At 42.5% G+C, this 25,286-nt stretch overlaps 2 protein-coding genes across 3 annotated transcripts; both read left to right on the top strand.

The window, feature by feature from the left end:
* Window positions 1-1,254: 1,254 nt before the first annotated feature.
* On the top strand, window positions 1,255-16,570 carry LOC125154707 (transport and Golgi organization protein 1 homolog). Its single transcript, XM_047839249.1, has 14 exons — window positions 1,255-1,326; window positions 4,284-4,415; window positions 8,023-8,044; window positions 8,987-9,075; window positions 9,313-9,390; window positions 10,383-10,455; window positions 10,620-10,758; window positions 12,463-12,564; window positions 13,234-13,294; window positions 13,402-13,437; window positions 13,520-13,587; window positions 13,711-13,805; window positions 14,805-14,887; window positions 16,337-16,570. Exons 1-14 carry the CDS (start codon window positions 1,264-1,266, stop codon window positions 16,499-16,501), a joined length of 1,206 nt encoding a protein of 401 aa, XP_047695205.1. The 5' UTR covers window positions 1,255-1,263; the 3' UTR covers window positions 16,502-16,570.
* A 379-nt stretch (window positions 16,571-16,949) lies between these two features.
* LOC125154410 (transport and Golgi organization protein 1 homolog) lies at window positions 16,950-20,448 on the top strand. Of its 2 annotated transcripts, none has more exons than XM_047838717.1 (3): window positions 16,950-17,165; window positions 18,714-18,852; window positions 20,397-20,448. In XM_047838717.1, exons 1-3 carry the CDS (start codon window positions 16,950-16,952, stop codon window positions 20,411-20,413), a joined length of 372 nt encoding a protein of 123 aa, XP_047694673.1. In that variant the 3' UTR covers window positions 20,414-20,448. The 2 variants fall into 2 exon arrangements, with proteins under 2 accessions (XP_047694673.1, XP_047694672.1); XM_047838716.1 differs by having other exon boundaries at window positions 18,694-18,852.
* The last annotated feature ends 4,838 nt before the right edge of the window (window positions 20,449-25,286 follow it).

Raw genomic sequence — 25,286 nt, 5'->3', positions numbered from 1 at the left:
TAACTGGCAGTTTTATTTTTAAGATTAAACTATTCATATGAGCTCCTTATATAGTTTGGATATTAACCCTTTCTTGGATATGGTCTGCAAATATATTCTTGCATTCTGTAGGTTGCTTTTTTATTTTGTTGATGGTTTCCTTCCCTTTCCTTTCCTGTGCTTTTTAGTTTCATGTGGTCCCAATTGTTCATTTTTGCTTTTGTTGCTTTTGCTTTTGGTGCCAAATTTCCTCTTTCATTTTTTCTAGAAGTGAGATGGTTTCAGTATTACATTTAAGTCTTTAAGCCATTTTAAGTAGATTTTTGTGTATCGTGTAAGGGAAGGGTTCACTTTCATTCTTTTGCACATGGATGTATAGGTTTCCCAACAGTATCTATTGAAGAGATAGACTGTCTCATATCCACCCATCTCTGGGGGTCACCTCTGGGGAGTCCCCTCTGTGGCAGCTCATTTCTGAGGTTCATAGACACCCACACTCACAGGGAAATAAACAGACACCACAAGCACAGAATCACACCAGACTCACCTGGGAACTCAGGTATGAGGCTTAGGGACAGACCCACACACAGACCCACACTGCAGACATGGCCAAAGACACCCTGAGGAAAACACACACACACACACACACACGCACACACGCACACATGCACACACACAGATGCAATCAGGAAGACCCAAAGGGGCAGCAAATTCACATGCGTAACTAGTATACACACATACAAAACCCAGATATACATAGACACTCTCATATGGACACACATGTCCCCGAAAACGTACATAATGGGCAGGGGCTTTTGAAAAATGCGGTCACGCGGGGTGTCCATTGTGATCTATCAGGGGCTCAGGCCTCTGATTGGTGGAGAGAGGCTATACAGCATCCGGATTGCTATGACAACGCTCAAACAGGTGAAGACCTGGAGAGAGAGGGATGTTTCTCTACTCCATCTTTGCCTGACAGATTACTTAACCGGCTACTTGTGTCCTTCTCACCTAGTGATTTACTGATCTGTTGACCTACTAACCTTTCTAACGCTCTTCCCTCCCCTCTTGTACTTGATCATTCCTGGTACTGTCCCTGACTCCCTTCTACTCCTGACACACCCCCGTCCCCAATCCCACCCCTATTTAAATCCCACCCCAACCTCAGTTACCACTCCGCCCCCTTTCCCACCCGCTCCCTTCCCCTCCCACCCCCACCTCCTGTCCACCTCCATCTGCACCTCCTCTCTGGCGCCCCAGCTCCTCCTGAAGGACCAGGACATAATGGTTCAGAAGCTGTTTTTCTGTATCCTCTTACTTGGGTATCCCGGTTACCCAAACACGAATGTGAGTACACATCCTACATCAGTGGTTTCTTCCTTATTTATTTATTTATTTATTTATCCAGACTGTGGTTAAAAAACAGCTTTTCCCTAGAATCCTTGATGAGAACTCGGTTCTTTCTGAAAACCGAGGACCTCAGGGCCAAGGTTTCTCGACCAGCTTGTTCTGGCCACAACTGTCCACATGAAGCTGTGGATCCTGTCTGGGCCGCTTGGTACAAAAAGAGTAGCATTGACAGGATGGAAACCTGAGCTTCATAGTGTCAATAAAGAAGGAAGATACTAAAAGCCTGTGAAGATACTAAAAGCCACTGAGATCTTTGTCTTAAATAAGGGGCCTGTATGATGTTTGAATTATACCTCATTAAAACTGTTTCTAAAAATGTCAGAAACATTTAATAGGTGCTATTTAATAGTATTAATAGTATTTCATAGTATTAGACTGGCTCCTGGAAGTGCTGTCAAGATCCTGCTCCAAGCTTTGTAAGCTTACAGTCCATCATATATGTAGTTTGTTTTCCTATCAGCGCATTGTTCATATTTGTGAAGTTTGGTAGCCCTGGGAACAGTGGTATCTGAAGCATTGGTGTTGGTAGTAGAGAGTTAAAAAGTGAAATGTCCTTTGTGCTCTGTGCTTTCTGGTTTGTTCGCTTTTAGGATCTTGTGAATCAGCCCTCTCCCTCTGGTCTTGGGGCTGCTGCCAAGAATTGTGTGTCCAAACAGGTTGATTAGAAGCTCAACATCAATGAAGTGGCCTCACCCTGCTTGGACATTTATAATAGGAAAATCACTATGAGTGATGTGATCAGGAAGTGAATGAATTCTTGTCCTTTCTTTAGCCAAATATGTGCAGAGGGTCGATTTACTCAAACCCAAAAAGGTCTCGAATGTCCTTACAATTGTCCAACTATAAAGAAATACCTGGTTCCCAGTTGAATGTTTCATTCTATCATTAAGAAGAAAAACCTGTACTCCCAGGAGCCTGAGACAGAGAGACAGGGAACACCCATAGAGAGAAGTAGATTTCTTTAGATTAGCATGCACCAGATTCTTAGAGAGGGATCTTCAAAGTCCCAAGTCAGGAGCAACCTAAATTGAGACAGAATCCTCCTACATGAATACCTCCAGTCAAAACAGAATCTATTCTATTTCTTTTGAGTCTATGAAGGAGGAAATTTCTCGGTTCTGTTTATTGGAGATTCCCCCCTCTACCTAGAATGCATCTCACAGGTCAGTTCAGCTCTCTCTCCCTCCCTCATCTCTGACTTCGTCCATAAACTAACTTGTCTTGCATTTCCCACCTCCACCTAGTCATGGCCATCGTCTGTGAGAACCTGGCGTTATTGACCCCGTTGGATCTAATCTAGTTAAGATTAACTACTGATATCAGCTTCCATATAGCTGCCAGAGGTATCAAGAGTGCCCAGGACTTAGAATGTTTACCATTGGTGTCAAGATGGCCTCTGTCTTTGGTGCGTTTGATCCCCATGATCAATCATTGAGCGGACAGCTCCTGCTTTCTTTTAGACAGTGGCCACTCAAAGAGAGTGTACATTTCCCACCAGCACACATTTTAGTGACCTCAGTTCTGAGAGCTGAAGATACAAATGGTACACATTTTGGAGGCTGCTTTCTAGAGAGATTTATTGGCACAAAATTAAAGTTTGGTATGTGAATTAGTATGAATTGCATTGTATTGAGTATATTTCTCCTAAAATACTGGTAAGCCTAGTTTTAGTAAAATGATATGTGTCCTGTTTTTTTGGTGACCATATTCAGGACTTTTGTATTCTTTTAGAAAGTAATTTTCATAGTAGCTATTGATTGATTTAGGTTCAACACTATGAAATAGGAACTTGACTTTATTGTATTGGCTATTTGGAGATGTGTGTTCAAATAACTTAAAATCTCATAGATTTCATCAAAATAGACAAGATCACCTGATTATGCAAATCTTTATTTACTTCAGAAATCTGACAACCTGAGCTGTGATTCAGATTCAAAGTAAACCTTGAAAGCAAAATCTCATGAGACACCTGGATAGCTCAGTCAGTTAAGCATCTAACTCTTGATTCTGGCTCAGGTCATGATCTCATAGTTTGTGAGTTTGAGCCCAGCATCAGGCTGTGTGCTAACACCGTGGAGACTGCTTTGGAATCTCTGCCTCCCTCTCTCTCTGTTCCTCCCCCACTCTTTTTCTCTTTCAAAAATAAACATTAGAAAAAAGAAAACCTCCGTGTTTTTAGAAACTAAGCAGTAATGTAGAATTTATTTTTGCTGGAATAATCCCATATTATTATAATAACAGCTTCCCATCTCTCTCAGTCATATCCATATCTGTAAACATCTGGCTCTATAACAATCTCATTTGAACCTCTAGTACATTTTCATTGTTACTTCCTCCCATCCTTCTATGAACTTTGGTGTAATTTTGGAAATGTTCCAAAGTATTTTATCCAGGTACTTCATGAATGTACAACAGAAGTCATTTACTTCTTGTCTACTAAAAGTTTGCATTTATTTTTTTATTTTGGTTTTTTTTTTTCAATTTTAAGTTGGCTGATAAATTCTTAAGTTCTGCTAACTATTTAAAAATTGTTCCAGTGTGTTTGTCAGCACTATAGAATTTCTAAGATGGCCTATTAGATTTTCCCAACAGCTGTAGTGTGGTATAACTTATGTATAATAACAAGAGCTTTGTAAAGATTACAGTTTGTTGATATGTGATATAGGTAAGAAGCAATGAAGCCATCGCCATAGTAAGTAACCACAGTCATCACTCCCACAAGTTTGCCCCTGCTCCTTTGTAAGCCTTGTTTCCGCCCTGTCCTTCATGAGGAGGCATTGGAGAGATGTGCTTATAACCTCCTGGAGGCTGGTTGAAGGTTTATAAAGATGATTCTTTGTAACAGATATTATAAATGTCTTTGATATTCCTCATTGTCTCAAATATTATTTCAGCTTGTCCATATTTTGGCTGGCCATTTCCCTTTTGGCGCTCGTGTATTTGGGATTCTGTGGAAGCTTACCATTATTACTGCCACCCTTGCAATTTGTGCATGTCTGGTTTACCTCTGGAGAGTTGTCCTTGCTGTGAGTATACTAAAGTACCTTATAGATAGGCTTGTAATCATAAGTAAGCAGAATTTTTTTTTTTTTTTGGTAAGCACAAATTTTTAACTAGACCTATTGTATGCATTCAGTACTTCAAATTTCCCTTTAAGCACTGCGTTCATTGCAGCCACAAATTGTAATAATTCCAATGTTCATTATCATGTAGTTGGAAATATTTTTAAAATTCTGTGAATTGTCTTCTTTAACCCACTTCTTTTACAATATCTCTATTCTGTCTCTATTCTCCATCTTCTATTAGAATATCTCTAATATTTTTTTGTAGTTTTCCACCTGTCTTTCTGTTATTGATGTCTAGCTTGCATTTGTGTTCTGAGAACATATTGTCTATGATTTTGTTGACTTTAAGTTAAGATGTATTTTCTGACCCTAAATATGGTCCATGCCAGTGAATGTTCTATGTGAGTTTGAGAAGAATGTGTAGTTGTCTATTGTTGAAGTGTTCTACAGATGGTAATGCCATCCAGGTGATTGATGATGCAGTTCAGTCCAACTATGTTCTTAAATTTGAATGTCTGTGTGCTCAACCTGCCAATGACTGATACAGGGTATTGAATTCTTTCAGCCATAATAATGTGTATGTCTGTTTCTCCTAGCAGTTGTGTCAGTTTTTGCCTCATGTATTTTGACACTCTGTTGTTAATACATGCACATTAAGGAATATGTTTCCCTGGAGAATTAAGCCTTTTTTATTGACCTCAGTATGTCCGATAATTTTCCTTACTTTGTAGAATGTTTTGAAAGATAATTTCAGTGGCCACAGAATTCTCGGTGATGGGTTCTTTTCTTTTAACACTATAAACATTTCATTCTTCTTGATTGCATGGTTTCTGAATTCTGAGTATTTTTTTTTCCTGGTTCCTCTTGGGTACGGGGTTATTTCTCCCTTCTCCCTGTAACTCCAGCTCTCAACACTTCCCCTTAACTTCTTCCAAATTGTTTGTTTTCAGTTTTCTGTTGATTGAATAGTATATGTCTAGGGGTAGTTTTTTGTTGTAGTTGTTGTGGTGGTGTTTTGTGTTTTTTTTGGGGGGGGGGGGGTGGGTATTTATCCTGCTTGGAATTCTTTTAGTTTCCTGGATCTGTGGTTTGCGACTATCATTAATTTTGGAAAATTCTCTTGGTCATGTTCACTTCAAATGTGTCTTCTTTTCACTTCTTCTCCAGGTATTCCCATTTTGTGTATGTTACACCTTTTGTAATTGTCCCACTGGTCTTGGATGTTCTGTGTTGTATTTTTAATTATTTTCTTTGTGTTTCTGTTTCAGATGTTTCTACTCGATATTTCCTTCTGCTTGTTGAGTCTTTCCTCAGCTATATTGTGTGTGTTAATATATCCACAAAGGCATTTCTTGTTTCTGTTATGGTGTTTTTGATTCCTAGAACCAAAATCTCTTGGATCCTAGAGTTATCATCTCTGTGCTCACACTCACCACCTCTTCTTGCATACTGACCACTTTTCCCACTAGAGTTATTCTCCTATTAATCAGAGCAGTTTTAAATTCCCAGCCTGATTATCCCAACATCTCTGCCATAGGAAATATGAGTCTAATGCTTGCAATCTGTGTTCAAAATATGTGGCTTTTCCTTTTACGGTACCTTGTAAGTGTTTCTGAGAGCTGGGAGTCACATCCTTGTTTAAAGAAACTGAGGTGAATAGGCCTTGAGTGTGAAGTTTTGTCTTTACCTGGCTAGGTTTTAGGCTGAGTTTACTCCCCTGTGAGACAGGAAGGAGGAAGAGCACTGTAGTTTAGTATTTCCCTTCATCTGCATTGCTTGTGTTTAGGAAAACCCCCATCAGGTTTTGGAGAAATAGTTTCTCTTGAGGGCAGGCCTTCTAAGGAAGAACAGAATACCATGAGTTTATGTCTAAATGGCTGTTTTTCCTCTTTTCCTGCCAATTTAGAAATCTTTCCCCTCATAAGGAAAATATAAATATTATGTATTTGTAAGTCCATCTCTCTTTCCATTTCCCCTGCTTAGGAAAGGAAACATGTGATGTTAAAGGACTATCCATGGTTTTCTATTTACCCTCCATAGATACACTTTCCTAGAACAACATTATTATGACTTGCTTTTTGATAACACATTGATATTCCAATATCCTGGCAAGATGTAGGGGCTAGCTTCAGCCCCATTTAAAACTTTTGAGTAGGGATATGCATTCTAGGAGTCAGGAAAATGTGTCTTTCTTTACCTTTTGTTAAAGTAGAGTCTGGCCTAGATTTTACTGAGCTATAATTCACCAGGGGATGACTCGGGTCTGGGTGGTATTGGATCCCCAAGACCAGGTTCTTGAGTCTCAGTGTCCTAGGAATGAACACTGAACTCAAGGGAAACAAAGCAGGTAGAGTTTATTAGAGATAGCTCGTATACAATGGAGCCAACAAGAAAGAGGCATATCGCTCCCTAAAGGGGTACTGTGCCAGGCTGATAGAGGCACTTTTCCAAAGAGTGAGGGGCTGGGAGTGGGGAAGCATCCTTTAGTCCCACAGTCATTATCTTGTGGCTGTTACTTTTCAGTGGACACAAGACCATCACAGGATGGTTTTCCATGGTTGACATTCTTTAAGGCTCCTAGAAAACAGAAATACTTGTGCAGTCAGGCTTTAAATTATTACTTCTAATTTTGCCCAGACAACCATTACTCCCTAATACCTGTGATCTCTCTTTTGTTCACATTTCCAGAAGGAGGTATGGAAGCTTTTAACCCTTGCCTCAGACCACTGCCTCTACATAAGTGAAGTTCCTTTTGTTTTTCTTATACCTTCTTACGGGGAACAATTTTTCCTTTTTTTTTTGAAATGTTAGCCACCTTTTCTTTTGTTGCCTGTGCTTTTTCTCTAGTCATGTTCCACTCTCTTTCTCATTTGATGACTTTTTTTTTGGAAGACCCTCTGTTTTTAGTGTTCTAGGAAAATCATAACACCTGACATGTTGTAATTGTTTATTGATTCAGAGAGCAGCCAACTCTGTACGATTTTAGAAAGCTTTCTAGAGAATGAAAGAGGCATATCTCACTACAAAGCTTTTCCTTTTCTTTCCTCTTCCCTTCCTTCCTCCTTCGCTTCCCTTCCCTTCCCTCCCCTCCATCTCTCTCCCCCGCCTCTCTGTGGGTCTCTTTCTTTATTTCTCTCTCCCTTTCTCTCTCTCTCTTTCTTTCTTTTGGACTTTCAATGATCCTAGGTTCTGGATTTCAGTGTGGATATTGGGTTCGACTACAAGAGAAAAAAATCAGACAAATATTTTATTTATATATTTTTAAAACTGTCTGCATTATGCACTGACAAAATTGAATACGTTGATGTTTATGGAATAGAATGTAAATCTATCTTTTAGTGAAAATAAGCCATGAATCTTTATGCTTTTATCAGAAATGGTTTATAAAGAATCATGAACTAAATATGAAATTCTAATTTTTGCTTATATTTAATATTATGAATTCATTATGCTGAACAAAATGATCATTGTAATTTCATTGGTTTACATTTAATATTTTATCAGAAAGAATACGTTTTTACTAATAATATGTTTGACCTCAAACTTATTTTGTTTCTTCCTCTCTCAGATAGAGCCTCAAGTATATCAAGGTAAGATTTAAGGTTTTAGTATTCTTTGTAAGTTTTTTTCAGTACTGGTGTTTGATGTGGGTTTTAATTTTTTAACTAGGGATAAATATGGTGACTTCTGATGTCTAATTGACTTGTTAACTCTTGAAAATCTTTCTCTTCCCTGTTTGGAGGCTAAGTGACAATGTGGAGGGATTTGGCATCTCTTAAGAGACCAGGGGAGGAAAACATCATAGGAGGAAGGAGAACAGGATGAGGGTAATTTTGCATAGGAATGGTTAGGAAACAAGTGATGATATGAGTCTGAGGTTTGCAGTGAGTACTTTGCCATGACATGGCTCTTGGTGAAATGTGAAGATGAGAAAACCCTCTTTGAGTCTATCAAGTGGCCTAAGCTTAGAGAAGAAGCCAGATATTGCCAGGTAGGGTGTGTGTCACAAGAGAGGTTTGAACCATGGTTTTGAGTCTGAGGTGGAGGGAGCCATTCATGCCAGGGGAGAATGAGAAGTGAACGTGATGCAAATGGGGGTAATGTATTCTGCATGGGCCCTATAGACTGTGGTGATTCTGTGGCACTGTGTGTTGAGAGCCAGGGTGGCTGCCTGACACTTAGTAAGCCCTCAAAGGCTGGTGCTCATCACTGTGAATGCAGCAGTGGTCGCGGTGAGAAGAGGGAACTCAGGGCATGAGAGCTCTCACACTGGGCCACTAGAAGAGAAGTTTGCACTTTGAGCTTGTTAGAGGAGTCAGTGTTCTAGAGCTTACACGTATAGTGATCTCAGTGAAATAAGGTTCCTTGGGTTTAAAATGCTACTAAAACTTGCTTTCTTCAGGCACAATAAGAAAGCAAATAAGTTAGTTACACCCACGTGTCAGATAATGTGTCTCTGCTGCTAATACAGTGGGATTATTCGATGTCACCAGTTTGGTAACAACCTTAGAAATTGTTTTATCTCTTTTTAGTTAATTTACAGCAAATAACTGAAAAGATCAACACAGTGAAGAAAGAAAACAGAGAGCTGGCTGAAGCAATATCCATTTGGGAACAGAAGGTAGCATTGCCCTTTCAAATATTTTTTTTGTGATTTTATTTCAGTTATTTCACCTCTGGTAGTTCATCCTATTGACCTATTTCATGTGTTGTAGAAACACTCCCAATTCAAGACAAGCTTCACAAGTGTAAAGAACTACCTCTTTATTTGTGAAAGGAATCACACATTAGAGATAGGTTTATCTACCATGATGCTATTTTTGAATTCTGATTCCTTTTTCATATGTTTTATATATAGATCAATGAATCAAAGATACGTCTTCAAGAAGCTGAGAGAAGAAGTAACATTCACTCCGCTGAAGCTCTTAAATTGAAAGTAAGAATCCCATGGGGTGCCCAGGTGGCTCAGTCAGTTGAGAATCCGACTTTGGCTCAGGTCATGATCTCACAGTTCGTGAGTTTGAGCCCTGTGTCTGGCTCTGTGCTGACAGCTCGGAGCCTTGAGCCTGCTTCTCTGTGTGTGTGTGTGTCTCCCTCTTCTGCCCCTTCCCTGCTCATGTTCTGTCTCTTTCTGTCTCTCAAAGATGAATAAACGTTAAAAAATAAAAATAAAAAAAAGGAAAGTAAGAATCCCTTCTTTGCCTGGATTGCATTCTAAAAACACAAGTAAAATAATGAATTATTATTACTCATTCAACATGTTTTGTTGAAGGAGCACATCAAAAAAAGTTGAGCACTTTATTTAAAATTAAATGACACTCTTCAAAGTGCACTTGCTACCTTGCAATCAGAGAGAGAGAGAGGAATGTCAAGAATCCAGAAGTGATGAGTTGACTGCTGAGTTTTACTGTAACTTGGCTTTGGAGGCTTTTTGTTCATTGGGTGAGGTGAGCACAGCATATTCTTTTGCTGTTTACCACAGTAGAGAGTGGGCCTCTGGGAACCAAACCTCCATCCTCACAAGGACCTGGAATTTCACTTAGGACCACCCTGAGGAGTTTTGCTTTTTCAAGGACTAGCAAGTATCTTTTATTTTCATAGCTGGGTAATTACCACCTCATTCAGCCCTGCCCTCCCAACATATGGAGAAAACCCCCAAGACAGTTGAGAGATGAAGGGCACTAGCCAATTTGTATACTGCCCTCCTCCCTTAATGCTGAACAATGTTCAGTGTGAATATTCCCCTAAGAAAGCCATTTGTGAGCTCTTTGACTTGAACTATATTCCATGTTCTTTGCCTTCTCATTGTTATATTTATGCTTTGGGATCTTTCTTTGTTGCCATGCATAGTCCTGCTGTGTTAGGTACACTCACATTGTTATGCGGTCAGTATTTCTTGAATGTCTTTTTTTCATATCTGTCTTAAAGTCACAAGATGCAAACAGTCAATTTGAGGATCCAGAACTGAGAGCCGTGATGTCCAATAACTGTGAACTGGAAGGTATGTTGTCTGTTGGGGAGAAATGCCCGTATGGTGGCAATGAGTTTGCTTTGGGAAGGGAAGGAATAGCTTCCTGCCTTCGTGGTACTTGCCCTTTTCCTGTCACCCCAAAACCAAGTCTCATGTCATGTGCACACACAAAAATAAAATTCATTTCTTGACAGAAAGTAAAAAGGCCCTGGAGGACAAGTGTAATGCATTGAGGTCTGCGAAAGCAGCCAAGGAAGCCAAAGTCAGACAGTTGAAGGAGAAAGCAGGCATCCTTGAAGAATTCTATGAAGAAAGAAAAGTGGCTATAGAAAAGTAAGATGTTCATGTGATAAGAGTCCCAAGTACTGTTGTATGAAGGCATGTGGTGGCCAGTATAGGTAAATGTATTTCTTTCAGAATTGGATCCAGAGTATTTTTGCCAAATGCATTCAGTAGAATTGTGCCTGCCCTTCCTGCCTTGCTTTCTGTAACCTGCATTTTCCTTTCTGTCCTTAGTGCTTGCCACACATTGTTGTGACATGTACATAGGGTGGACGAGGGAAGGCATTAATCACATTGATACCTGGATTCCCTCTGGATCCATTTGCATTGTCCTATAGCTTTCAATCCCATCACATTGTCCTATCAGCCGGGAATTAGGTCATCTTTGTTCAGCATCAGACTTGGGTCAAAAATATCTATGGGAAAAATGGAATTATCTTGCTGTAGAAACAATGGTTTGAGATGCCATCAGTACTGGATCCCTTCATCCAGTCTGCAAGTGAGATTTGCAGGAAGTGTGTCTCATGGGTTCATTACAAATTTGGTGCACCACTCACATGTTTCCTCTTTTGTCCAGTATTTTCTTTTGTTCTCAGGAGGAGATCAGGGACCTTAAAGTCCCTCATTCGCATTGAAAAGTAAACTCTTCCTTCTCTTCCCTGAGACTCAGCTTTGTGTTAGTCCTTCCCACACGTGGGGTGGGGGCTTCTCTGTCTCACTTACATCTTGTTTTTGTTACTTTGTAAGCTCTGACCACCTCTCTATCTTTACCCCCTTACAACAGAGCCACTACATTACAGCCACAGGCCAGAAAGCATTTGCTGAAGGACTGCCTGAGAGGCCAGAAGGAAATGCATGTGCCTTTCTCTGTCTAGTGCTTTTGCTCAGTTTCTAAGAGTCTTTCAGTTTTGCATGTGATTCTTGAGTATATCCAGTGCCAAGTTGAAACCCTTTAAAGCAACACCATGAACTAAGTAGTCTGAGGGCAGCACAGCAAACCAGACTTTTGAAGCATTGCCTTTTGCTGCCTTCACTATCAATAAACTCCGTCTTGTTAAAGACTGGATTGACTCCATGAAGTTGATAGTTTTCCATCTGAAATCTATTTCCTGGAGATAACAGCCTGACTGTGGGACAGTTCACATCATGTTATATTTCAGTAGATATTGCCACTCTAAGATTGGCCTTTTCCTCCACTAGGATCTTTGAAGGAAGAGGCAGGGGTTACACTCCTGTAACTCCTATGTGGGAGTGATTTGCAATGCTGGTGAAACCATGTCCTGGAAGGCTATCTTTCATACTGAGTGTCTGTGTCCAGGTACAACTTTTGGACTGAGACTCAGTGCATTGCCCCATGGAGGTATAAGGCAATGATGATCCCCTGCTTCATCCTATGGGTATAGCTGGTCAGGCATAGTTTTTCACGTTGAACTGAAATGAGCCTTCACCATCTTGAACAAAAGACCAACTCTAGGAAGGCACAGAGTACAATGTTATTTGATGACTTTACGATGCAGTAGAAGCAGAGAACTCGAAAGACCGCTCTGATTGCAGGTGACTTGGCAGCAGACAGAGGTTGATTTTTCTTTAACCTTAAATGGGGTCTTCATTTCTCTGATTGTGTTGTCAGTCTGTGCATCTATGGGAGGACAGTGTAGGGATATTTGAATCTAGGCCTTCAAGAGAGCTGGGAAGTTAAAAGGCAGAATTTCTGGACCTTGGCTCTGGACTACGTATATATCTTTCTCATCCTAGAAAGCTGGATACGATGAACTGTGAACTAGCTGCAGTGAAGAATCAGATGGCAACTGCAGAAGAAAATCTGAAAATAGCTACAGAGGAAATACACAAGTACAAGTGGGTTCAGATACTAATTAGCAGAGGCTCATGAAACCCCTGTTCATTTCTTAGTTTGAACCTTGGTACAATGGGTGGACTCCATTAACGTAGTATACAAACGCAAATTCAGAGGACATATCTATAGGGAATTAACAGATAGAAAAAGATAACTATTAGAAAGAATAAAGCAATTAAGTTACTAAACATTTCCACATCTCCAGTGCTGGCCTGACCATGTGGAAATTTCATCCATGCCAATATTCCTGAGGGGTGGTGTCAAATGCCATAATCTATAGGAAAGCAGTTTGTTATAGGATGAAATCATACCCATCAACATGGTAGTGCCATTTGATGGCCTTGGTCGTTGCAACCCTGGGAAACATGGTGAGTACAAAGTTAAAGGAGAATAGAGCTTTATGATGCAAGGCACTTGTCCTATGATGAAAGATTGAAAATGGGAAGGAATTCAACAAACTCTGAACTCTGTAGGCAGGGAATAATGAGTAAGGAAAGGATGGAACAATCACTTTGGTCCTACTGTACATTTATAATTATGTGAAAAGTGTTTCATGTGTAAGGATAAATTGTATTCAGAGACAGATATGAAGTTGATGGGAACATGGGCAGATGATTTAAAATCCTGCGCAATATTAGGCCTTATTTGACGAACGCAATTGTAACTCACAGGCAACAAATTGAACAAAGACGAGAACAGCTGCAACGGGCAGAGCTCACCTTCAGACACCAGGTAACTTGAGTTCTGCCTGACATATTAAACCCTTAGCACCTCATGCTGGCGAGTGTAGTGGCCCTTGGAATCCCTAAACACGGGCTTTTCGTTGTTGGCTTTTTCAGATCGCAGTTTATGAGAAGAATGCTCAGCACAACTGGGTAAGTGTTTTCTTTTTTCCTCCTCTGTCTCTTTGGTGCACAGTCTGGCATGACTGAAGGTGGATGTGTTTTTCTCCCCCAGATCAAGACTCAGATCTGGGAGAGGGCAATGGCAGAGGAGAGGAGGGAGGCGGCCCACTTGAAACACAGGTGGGTGATCTTGACATGTGTTTTTAATGGTGTGTCGAGGGATGACAGCTGTGCTGTTTAGTGTCTTGTAGAGGACGTGGTGTTGCAACTCTTATGGAAGTCCATTCTTTTTCTGTATCCAAGACTGGACATGATGGAAGGAAAGAGGCTGCTTGAGGGATACATGAGGCAGAAACCAATGCCTGGAAGACCACAGACCCAGAACCCTCCAAGGAGAGGTAAGGAGCACATGGTGATGTGCAGCAACCTAATTTCTTCTGTGTAGCCTGTTCCTGGGGCCTGGAAAGAATCACAACCACTAAGGACATCAGGTTGTCTGAAGGGGTGATAGGAGGGTGCCCCACGCAGTGGGGCACTTGTCCCTGTGACTTGTGGAGCTTATGCCCCTCCCCTAACTGCGGACCCTCCCACCTCCTCCAGCATCCCCCAACTAAAGAGATGAGTCTGGAGAGGTGACATGCCATCATGTCACATGGCACATAGGCCTTATCCTTCTTCCAACCTTGACTCAATTTTATTTTAGTTTTAGGGGGGAGAAGGTTATTTATTTACTATTTTTTATGTTCCTTCATTTTTGCCTTATTTTTTCTGAACCATATTCCTACATTCCTAAGCTCAGGTTCCATATAGCTTAGTCCCCTGATGCTATCAGTGCAAGTCTGAAGCTTCAGTGCTAAATTCCCACAGTTTTACTTTTCTCATTAGTATAATATCAGTCAAGTATATTTCTATTCAGAAATAGTTACATAATACCTGCTCACATGTGGAAGGCAGCTTATAGATAAGCTGGAAGATTGAACAATTCGCCTGGAGCCAGAAGAAACACACCCATGCTCTTCTGTGGAGGGTTTTTTGATGTTATCCCAATCAGTGCTCTCATTTTTATTCTTATCTGTAATGAGATGGTGAGTTATTACCCCTAATGTACATTGAGAAATGGCTATTTTGGTGATGCTTTCCAGATTTCTATTTGAACTGACCTGTTGCAAGTTATTTGACTAATTATGAAGAACACGAACCAGGGCCCTATGGTTTCTTCATTAACAAGATGGGATGGATCTCCACTTATCTTTGGGGTCACCTAAGGCTTGTGGGTTACTCTCTGCCTCTCCTCATGGTCTGAAGTGTGGGGAAAAGTTTAAGATGTCACAAAATGTGGTGTTTGTTTGAATTCTGCACAGCCTATTAAAACCGGAATAAACCTCCATCCCTTCTAGAGCCTTTAGCCGATCCAGAAGCTGGTGTCGCTCCTGTAAGTCACAACAACCAACACTCTACCAAAAATGCAGAAAAGGACAAGGTAAATGCTGGGGCCATTTTCAGTTGTAAGTCTGTTGGGAAACCCTCTTTTTCGGTACAGCAGGCTCTATGGCCTTTTCCCTGTTTTGTGTGTTGTGTGATATGTCTGCCTGTTTCTGTTTTCCAAATGCACAGCCTTAACCCAAGAGTCTACAGGCTCCTCTCTTTGCAGCCTGTCATCGTTTTCTGGAACGGTTAGTAGCCAAAGGAACTTAGAGGTTGAGGGACCTATGGCTTTTCTCATGTGTTCTGGAGATAACCCCAGGAAGATACACTGCACTCCATACTAAAGTCTCTAGGCTTTTGACTACTACTATACCGCCTCTCTGTGGGATAAGTGTTGTTGTTGTTTTCCTCTTTCTGGTCATGTGATTAACATGTTAAAGCTATTTGTTAATTGGAAATGCAGAAAGACTTCCCTCTATATTTACATTGTGTGCCTTGTCCAACTTTGAATGCACAAAGTCATTGTCATAACTCACCACCTTCACCACCTTCACGTCTTTGTTGGTAAATGAACTGTTGGGAATCCTTTAAAATGTATCTTAGGTAAAAATATTCTGAACACGAGGTCCTTCAGTTGTGTGCATATGAGCAGGTTCTGTTGTCTCCAATCAGTGTTAGAGCTGATACCATCGCTTATGACACATCCATGGAAATTTATACCAAAATCAAAACACCTTTGCATTAATTCTGTTACAGGAATTTCAACCTCTTTTTTTCCATAGGGTATATATTATTCTGTGTCTTGTACTGTGCTCAAAATCAGAATTCCTTATGAATTCAGGTAAACACATGTGGGCTTAGTAGTCATTGACAAGTAACATGTTCCTAACAGCAAACACTTTCTCAGTTCCCTGGCAAGACTCCAGGCATCCCCAACTCCCCAGTGGTCTTGTGGCCTTTGACAGCAATTCCAAGAGGGAAGACCCCTTTCACAGGGAGGGAAGCATAGGGGACAAAATAAGGAGCCGGCAGGAAGAACTTTTCCCCAGTAGTAGCTGTGATTTTGTGTGCAGAGAATCAGGTGTTTATTTGCACTCAACTTTTTTTGTGTTTGGAATATGCCAAAACCAGAGCTTCTGTACTCACTGTAGTGGAGGGATGCAGGGTGATCCTGGACATAGATGTCTGACTGTCTGGAATATGCTACTTCATTAGACTGGAATTACTTCTTTGCTTCCTCTAAGATGGCATCATTTTGTTCTACATTCTAAGACATGGGCAGGGACATGTGGTGGCCATAGTTTAACCTCCAGCATTTATTTGCCTAATTTGTAGGTGGTACCCAGTGGGAGAGATGGGGTTTTCAGGTACTGATGCTACTCCCTTGGATCCTGGTGGCTGAGAAGTTGGCAGGTGCTGACATATTCTTCTCTGGGTTTCAGCTGCTTTTGGTATTGGTTCTCTTGTCTGCTATATGCACATAGCTGTCACTTCTGTTCTGCAGGGCAGCGTGGATCCATGGGGACCTCCTCTGTTAACTGGAAGATTCTGCACACCCTACCCTAGAGGTCCCCCCATGGGCTATAGGGCATGTCCACCTCCTGAACCTTGGTGGCCCTGGGGACCACCCCGGACCTCTCTACCTACACCGCGTGGTAAGATGATCTGAGCAGTATGAGTTGACTTGCAAAGCACCTTCATCTAATTTTTGTTGTTGTTGAGTCTTGGACAAGGTGCAGAGATGGTACCACAGACCATTGCAATGCGAGGGAAAAGCGTTTGCCGCCATAACCACATTCCTTGAGTTTCTCTTGATCGACATATCATCTTTGTGTCATTTCCCACACCCTGTGTTGGTACAGGTGTCTCTTGTGGAGATGGAATGGGGCTGTATACACAAAAGCAGACATAGGGCTTCAGCAGATGTGTGCTGTACACAGTCCATGTGCTGGGCTGTGGGAGGCATGAGGCTCAGCCTAAGGTGTATCTGTCCAGGTGAGCCACCAGCCATCCGTAGTTGTTTGATGAGTTATGAAAACACCTGAACCAGGGCATTTATGGGTCTCCATCAAGGTTTAAGGGGTGGTTCTCCCCTTTGCCTTGGGATCACCTGAAGCATGTGGGGCTACCCTCTGCATGTGACTTGGGATCTGACTGCGCCAAAGAGTTTAAGATGCTTGAGGAATGAGGGGAGGGTTTGTTTTTTTAATCTCTGCACAATCTCCTCAAATCAGAATAAACCTCCATCCCTTCTAGGGCCTTTTGCAGATCCTGAAGTTGCTCCTGTGAGTGAGAACAACACAGACTCTACCAAAAGGGCCAAGAAGGATAAGGTAAACGCCATGGCCGTTTTCAGTAAAACTCTTCTGGGAAACCCTCATTTTTCTGTTCAGTGCTCTCTCCTGGCACTGTGTCTGTTTTGTGTGTTGTATGATACGTCTGCTTGTTTTTCTTATTTTCCAAATGCACAACCTTAACCCAAGTGTCTATGGGCTTCTCTATTTTCTGCCTGTCAACTCCTTATAGTAAGTTTAGAAGCCAAATGTATTTAGAGGTGAGGACCTTAGGACTTTTCCAGTGTGTTCCTGGAAATAACCCAAGTAGGATGACCCCACACTCCACCTGGAAGTCTCCTGGCATGCCTCATATTTCCTGGACCTCCTCAATGTGGAATCATTGCTCTTGCTGTTTCTTCCTTTCCTGTTTCTGTCTAGGGGATTAACGTGTTCACAAAATCTAAGGTTATCCTTATGGTTCGAAAATGCAAACTGCCTTCACTCCAACTTAGATTTTTGTATGTGTCATTTAGAGTGGTCTTAGACAAACTAAATTTCATACCCATCACCCTTCAGCCTTTTTTTTTTTTTTTTTTTGGTGAATGTGCTGTCCAGAATCCCTTCAGGTGTGCCCTGGGTGTAAATACTCTGAACTATTTTTGTGACATATTTGTCCTTGAAACATGCACTGAAATATGAGTGGTGAAGAAGAGAAAATCCATAATTACCTGCATTGTAATTCCCCACTGTGTCCTTTATTTGTGTTCCCATGAGCAGGTTCTCTTGTGTCCTGGGTCACTCTTACAGGTGGAATATGGACATTTACAGCAGAAACAAATGTGCATTTGTGATAATTCTGTTATTTAGAATTTCAGCTCATTTTTCTAAAGGACACAATTACCTTGCAAATTGTACTGTACTTAAACTGAGAAGTACTTCTGAATTAAAATAAATTAGCTAAGCTTAACTAACATGTATAGATAGGTACCATGTTTCTCTAAGAATATGCATCCAGATGTTTTTCAGGACCTCAGGATCCCCACCCCTCTATGTGTCTCTGTGCCCGTGGATAGCACTTCTAGAGAGGAGAAGACCCCATTGTTGGGAGAGAAGCAGATTGGGCACAGGCGGGGGCTTAGAGGCAGAGCTTTGAGCCACGAGGGCTATGATTCCATGTGTGGAGCTTGGGATTGTCATTCCTTCCCATTCAGAAGTTCTTCACTTACGAATAAGCAGCCTCTGTGGTAGAAGGGGATGAGAGGTGGCGGGCAACCCTGGACTTAGATGCCTTCCTATTGGGAATATGCTATTTTGTTAATTTGGCATTCACACCATAAATCCACTAGGACAAGAGCCCTTGCTGTTCTACATTTGCAGACATGTGAGGACACTAGTTTATCCCCATAGCATCCATTACCCACCCCAAAAGCTGTAAGTGGAACCCAAAGTATGGGTAGAGGCTCCCTGATGCTGATGCTGCCCTCTTGGTTCCTGGTGGGGGGAAAGCTGGCCAGAGATGAGCACTGCTTCTTTGGGTTTCCACTTTTTGCTGGTGTTGATGCTCTGTTCTGTCCTATGAACACGGCATTCGTTTCTGTTCTGCAGGCCATTATGTATGCAAGAGGGCCTGGTCCTTTCCCAGGATGGCCTTGCAGGCACTACCACATGGACCACCCTTCATCACCAGCCAAGGGCTGTGGGCCACCTCCCCCTCCTCCACCAGCTCCTCCACCTACTCCATTTGGTAAGATGACCTGAGCTGGATGAGTGACTGGTAAAAGCACATGCATCTTCTTCATGAAACACTTGGTGGGAATGATGTAATGATGGTTCTGAGTCTTGGCAACCCACCTGCAAACCTGGCTAAGGACACTGTGACATATCTTAAGTTTCTCAGGACTTACATACAATGGGCTGTGTCATTTCCCTGTAATGAGGTGAGCTATAGGTTTCTCTTGTCGAAAAGAAAGAGGATGTTTACACAAAGGCAGAGGTATCAGAGGTACTGGTGTGTTTTTTACAGACACAATGTTGTGGGTTCTGTGAAGGATGAGGCGCACCCCTAAATTTAGGTGCCTCAGGTGTCCTGTGTGAAATGGGTCACATGCGTTATATGACACAGATCTTGTGATCACCATAATGGAAGCACCAGTGAAGGAATGGGGGAAACTTGAATCACACAGGAATAGAAGGAAAGTTGTGGAAGGTAAGCAGAGTTTGAGGAGGTGTGGAGGAGAGGCTGTTGGGGACAGTAGGTTGGAGTTGGAAGCCATTCCTGGCAGGGCCCACAGCCTGGGCAGGGAGCTTGAGGACAGCATGAGATCTGCAAAGAACTGCTTCATGGGTGCAAGCACAGTGTACAATGCAGTCATCATCTCTAAAATGTCAACTTTACCGCAGTGCACATAGTTCATAATCTAAATACAGTTTGTTGTTTCCCTTGGGTTTCTGAAAGGTCTGGACACGTATGAAAGAATGTGCTGGAGATTTGGGAAATTAAACTTGGTCTTAGGAAATGCCTAAGTTTGTGTGTCTCAGTGAGACTAAAGGTGATGACAGGTTGTAGATCAGCTGAGCGGCTTCCTTGGCCTTCAGCCTGAGTCAGACTCTTAGTGGGGATTCAGGGTTGACCAGAAGCCGCCCCTGCTGGACTCCTGTCACCACACACCTGCATCTGCTGTCATCACCCTGCCTGCCAGTTTGCATCTCCAAAACTTCCATCACAATATCCTGAGGCTTTGCCTGTGTTCCTGCTGTCTCATCCCTAATACCAGCTCCCAGTGGGGCCATCTCAGAACCTCAGCTTTGTTATCTGAGAAACAGGGATAGTGTTGGGTTCTGAGATCAGTATGATGAAGAGGTGACAACCACATAAGGAATTTGTAAAATAAATGGGATGAGTGGGCACTCACCTTCCTCAGTGTAAATGAAGGTATCTCCACACAGAAGCTCATCAAGAGATGTTCATTCAATTCCATTATACTAAGAGTATAATGCCTGAGGCTGAGAGATCCGCAATCCCTGTTTCAAAAGATACAGCAAAGACCCCTGTGTTTTCCCTATTAGAATCCAGGTCCTACCTCACACAGGAGGAAAAGATAACTATGAGAAAGTGTACATTCAGGGATCTATATCTCAGACCTGAAGACAATCATCTTCCATTACTGGTAGACACACAGATGCAGCCACACAATTAAGTGTTCGTCCAAGGTATATTTTCAAGGACAAAACGCATAGAGGAGAACAGAAGATCCCATTGCTATAACCCAAAATCTCTTTGCCTTTCAGGACAACTTGAAGTTTGAAGAGGACCCTAAACTGTGACCAATAGGCTGTGGCATGTGATATATTGAGAAAAGTTGTCTGATACGCGTATTTGAATGAATCCTTTCCCTCACCATTCCTGTCCCCTCTATTTTGTCTGTCCTCATTTCCTGTAATAAACCCATCATAGTTCTGCCTCTGTGTCAGTGTCTGCTTCCAGGAGGACCTACGGTCATTCTATTTCAATGCACACAGTGTGACTCCTGTATACACTGTCACAAACAGGTAGAATCTACAGTAATAGGGACAGAAGACAAGTCACTATTTGAATTGTAGTGACGGCACATGTCCCCCTGGATCCTTCTGGGGTGGTGTACACAACCTTCATCTACATCTGGTGATGGTTGTGTTCACTCCTCAGTAGATACTCACAAGCACACGGCACCTGCTAGTCACAGTGGTGTGTGGTGATCAGCAAGACAGCCATTAGTCCCCAGGGAGTGGCTGATTTCTGATTGCAAGAAATGGATGAGGGGTCAGCAGTGTCTCTGGTAGAACAATGAGGAAACCCTGCATTAATCCAGGTGTTGGGGATTTTTCCCACCTACAAGCAACCTCACAGTAGCACTAATCCAGGTGGGAGCTGAGGTAGACTAGTGGTAGTAGTTTTCGGGGTGAGTCTTACGATGTCCCATATTTCTCCCAGTGCTTTCTTTTTTTCTTCTAATTTTTGCAATGTTTGTTTATTTTTTTGGACGAGTGAGAAATACAGAGCACAAGCAAGGGAGGGGCAGAGAGGGAGAGAGGGAGACATAGAATCCAAAGCAGGCTCCAGGCTCTGAGCTGTCAGCCCAGAACCCGACCAGAGGCTCAAACTCACGACTCACGAGATCAAATCTGAGCCAAAGTCAGACGCTTAACTGACTGAGCCACCCAGGTTCCCCTCCTCCCACTGTTGCCTTAGTGAGGGATGGGCAGGGCAGAGGTCCATGACATGATACCCGTTCCTTCTTCACCACCATGGAGGAGTTGGTTGTAAGCATCTGGCTCTTTCCAGATCCTCAAACCCCATGCATTCTTCTCCAGAGCCCCTGACACCTGCAGGGCCCTCCTTTCTCCCAGGTTGTGGAGGTAACCAGCCCTCCAGCATCTTTGGGATCATGGCTGGGCCACCAAGGGGTCAAGGTCTGGCTGTCCACATGCTTCCCGGGAGTGTCTGGGAACAGCAATGCTGCAGTAAACGTCATCATGAGCAGCTTCTGTAAAGAGGACTTTCATCCACTGTGATCAGGGCCTGGGCTTAAAACATGACAGGAGAGAGGGGGACACAGATATGTGGTGCCCTGATCCCTGGACAGGGCTGCACGGAACAGAAGGCACGAGGTCTGGGGAGAGTCAGAGAAAGAGACAGGCAGGAAAAGAGACAGTGAGTGATGGGGGAATTGGGCAAGTCCTAGAGAGTGAGAGAAAGAAACAGAGGGAGACAGGGGTAGGGAGAAGCAAAGACAGAAATGAAGCACATAGGAAAGGACGGAGCTGGTCACAGTGTGCAGAGGGGGCTATAGGCCACGCAAAAGGGGCTCTGTGAAGATGCTCTTAGGGTTGGAGGCAGAAAGGGTAGGAAACCTGGGCATTACAGTTCCCTCAGGTCAAGGCTCCAACCTCACTGGGGCAAGCTCTGTAGAGGCCATTGCCCCTGGGAAGATGGGTCCCCCTCATTTTGCCTGGCGTGTTGGGGCCCAGTCTCAGGGACGGTCATGGAGAGAAATGGCTTGAGGGAGAGCATGCAGTTCATTAGCAGGTAAAGTCCAGAGTGTGTCCCATGGGGAGGTAACCATGATCTGTCTCCGCCACTTCCCCCAGTCCCTGCTCCCTTCCCCACTGCTCCAGCATGACCTTCCTCATGTTCCACAGCCAGGCGTCAGGCATTGTGCTGCCCCCAGAGCCTATAGCCTGGAACTTGCACAGATGGATTATTGATCTCAACCAAAAGTGTTTGAGAATAAGGTCCATATTCTCCTTCTAGCACTAGTTATGTGCAACATGATAGGGGGTTGCTATTCTTACATCTACTGCTGGTCTCAGGATTCTGGATTGTAAGCGAGCAGTTTAAACCAGCACAGCCTTCTCTCACATGAAAGGAGAAACCTATTTCTTCACCCAGCCTTCCTCTGATAGTGAAGAGATGGCATTTACTATTTGAAGGCACAATTATCTACCTATGAGTCTCATGGAAATTATTTCATCTGTCTTCATCCCTGAAGCACCTTTCGTTGAAAATATTACCCATATACAGGCAGGAAACTCATAACAGATGTGTAACTCCCTCTAGGTATGCATTCTGACCTTGTCACATTTGTGTCATCAAACATATTATTGACAACTTGAAAATAAGCTCTCAACATCAAGATGGTGACATTAGAGAATGTGGTATAAATGGAATTTCATACGTTCTTATTAGAAATAATTTTTTTAATGAAGGAAAATTTAAAATATTGTCAATTTTTTATTGAAATATAGTGGACACATCATGTTGTATTAGTTTCAGGTATACATCATAGTGATTCTGTGTCTCTACGTTATGCTCTCTATATACCTACACAAGTGTAGCTATCATGTGAAAGCATGCAACACTTTATTATAAGATTGACTATATTCCATAGGCTGTACCTTGTATCTCAATGACATATTCATTCCATAGCTGGAAGCCTGTATCTCTTTCTCCAAGGTGGCAATTTTTTATTTAACCCAAGTGTTTTGGTGGTAAACACAATTACCTGTAGTTCAGCATGTGTAAATTTGTAGTCTGTATTTCTTTGAATGTTGCTTAAAGCGTTACAAATTATATCATGACATTAATAAATTCGGTTTCGTTCTTCACTCACTAAACAGGAGAAGGAAAAGATTCTTTCTGGGTCCCAGGCCCTGTGACTAAGACCCATTCTAATCTGGAGAACAGGCTTAACTGGACCAGCTGCACCCTCAATACTTTCAGCTGAGCGGCCATGGCCTTGAGCATTGCAGGAATTCCCACGGAGGCCAGCAGAGGGCGCGCACGCACCGCGAACAGGGAGGGGCCTGTTCATTGCGCGCTCAGCGAAGGCTGGAGAAGGCGCCCAATTAGGTTTCTGATCCTGGGCGGCTCAGAGCAGGAAAGGTTCCCGTCGCTTCTGAGGACCCAATGCCTGTGACTGTGAGCAAAGAGCCAGAGCTGGGTTTCCAGCAGGTCCCGCCGCCGGCCTCGGGGAGACCCTGGACGCTTCGCAGCAACTTGGCGTCTCCTCAGTGGTGGGGCTGAGTACCGAGGAGGGGTGCTGGGTAGCTTCCCTGATGGTCAGTGAGGCACCTGATGGTCAGTGAGCTGCTCAGCCACTTGCATTTTCTGGGCTGTTCCATGGTTTGTTCCTCGTTTTCCCTGCCGATATTTGAACAAGATGTTTTTCAGTCCGTGGAATCCGTGGATTCAGGGGGTCCTGCAATGCCACGTCAGAGATGCTGGGGTTGGTTTGTTCCAGATGCAGGCTTGTTTTGGGGGGAGAAATCCTGACACAAATTTGGAGGAATGGGAGCAGCATTCAGTTGGGTAGTGAAGACAGGAAATGTTGACTCTCAGGACCTTCTGGAAGAATGAGCTGAGACCCACTTTCCGAGTCCTGCTGGAACCAGAGCCCGAGGTAAAGGCACAAACTCCCGCCCCCCCCATATCATTCATGCTTCTTAAAAATTAATGGTTATTTTTCAAACATGGTGAATTAATGAAAACTAGAGAAAACCTGGTAGGTAGTGTAATAAACCTTACGTTAATTTTTAATTTAAGTTTTAGCTGGTAAGGATGTAGTGTAACATTAGTTTCAGGTGTACAATATAGAGCAGCACTTCCACACATCTGTGAGTGCCCCTCACGTGTGCCCTCCTTAATCCCCATCACCTGTTTCACCCATCCCCCACCCCACTGTGCAAACCCTCAGTTTGTGTCCTAGTTAAGAGTCAGTTTGTCACTGTCTTCTTTTTCCCCCCTTTGTTTGTTTCATTTCCAAGTGTTAGTGAAATCATGGTTGTCTTTCTCTGACAGGCGTATTTCACCCAGCATAACATTCTCTAGCTCCATCCATCTTGTTGCAAATGACAAGGTCTCATTTTTTAACTGCTGAATAATATTCTATTCCATCTACTACATCTCAATTTATTCATCAGCTGATGGATACTTGAGCCGTTTCCATAGTGTGGCTGTTGTAGAAAATGCTGCTATAAACATCAGGGTGCGTGAGTCCCTTTGAAGTATTATTTTTGTATTCTTTGTGGAAATACCTCACAGTGAAATTCCTAGGTTGTTCTATTTTCAGTTTTTTGAGGAATCTCCATAATGTTTTCCAGAGTGGCTACACAAGTTTGCATTCCTACCAACAGTGCAAGAGCGTTCCTCTTTCGCCACATCCTTGGCAATACCTGTTGTTTCATCATTCATTGATTTTAGTCATTCTGACAGATGTGAGGTGTTAGCTCATTGTACTTTTGCATTATATTTCCCTGATGATCAGTATTGTTGAGCATATTTTCATGGCTGTCTGTATGTCTTCTTTGGGAAAATGTCTATTCATGTCTTCTACCCAATTTTATTTGGATTTCTCATTTTTTGGGTGTTGTATAGCTTTATATATTTTCAATAGGAACCCTTTATCAGATGTTATTTGCAAATATCTTCCATTCTGCAGGTTGCATTTTAGTTTTGTTGATTGTTTCCTTTGCGATAGAAGCTTTTTATTTTTATGAAGTCCCATTATTTTTGCTTGTGTTTCCCTTACTTCAGGAGACATATCTACAAAGAATTTGATGCAGCCAATGTCAAATAAGTTACTGCCTGTGTTCTCCTCTGGGGTTTTTATGGTTTCATGTTTCACACATAGGTCTTCATCC

Source organism: Prionailurus viverrinus, chromosome E3 (genome assembly GCF_022837055.1).
Source record: "Prionailurus viverrinus isolate Anna chromosome E3, UM_Priviv_1.0, whole genome shotgun sequence".
NCBI lineage: Eukaryota > Metazoa > Chordata > Mammalia > Carnivora > Felidae > Prionailurus > Prionailurus viverrinus.
The sequence above is the reverse complement of the archived record's forward strand: the minus strand, read 5'-3'. Positions and strand labels throughout refer to the sequence as shown.

Excerpts from the sequence above, each read along its gene's own strand:
- LOC125154707 (XM_047839249.1), top strand. The coding sequence starts at position 1,264 with ATGGTTCAGAAGCTGTTTTTCTGTATCCTCTTACTTGGGTATCCCGGT. Across the intron at positions 4,416-8,022 it reads TCTGGAGAGTTGTCCTTGCT|ATAGAGCCTCAAGTATATCA; the intron begins GTGAGTATACTA and ends TTCCTCTCTCAG. Across the intron at positions 10,456-10,619 it reads CAATAACTGTGAACTGGAAG|AAAGTAAAAAGGCCCTGGAG; the intron begins GTATGTTGTCTG and ends ATTTCTTGACAG.
- LOC125154410 (XM_047838716.1), top strand. The coding sequence starts at position 16,950 with ATGTGGGGCTACCCTCTGCATGTGACTTGGGATCTGACTGCGCCAAAG. Across the intron at positions 17,166-18,693 it reads AAAGGGCCAAGAAGGATAAG|CATTCGTTTCTGTTCTGCAG; the intron begins GTAAACGCCATG and ends CTATGAACACGG. Across the intron at positions 18,853-20,396 it reads TCCTCCACCTACTCCATTTG|GACAACTTGAAGTTTGAAGA; the intron begins GTAAGATGACCT and ends TTTGCCTTTCAG.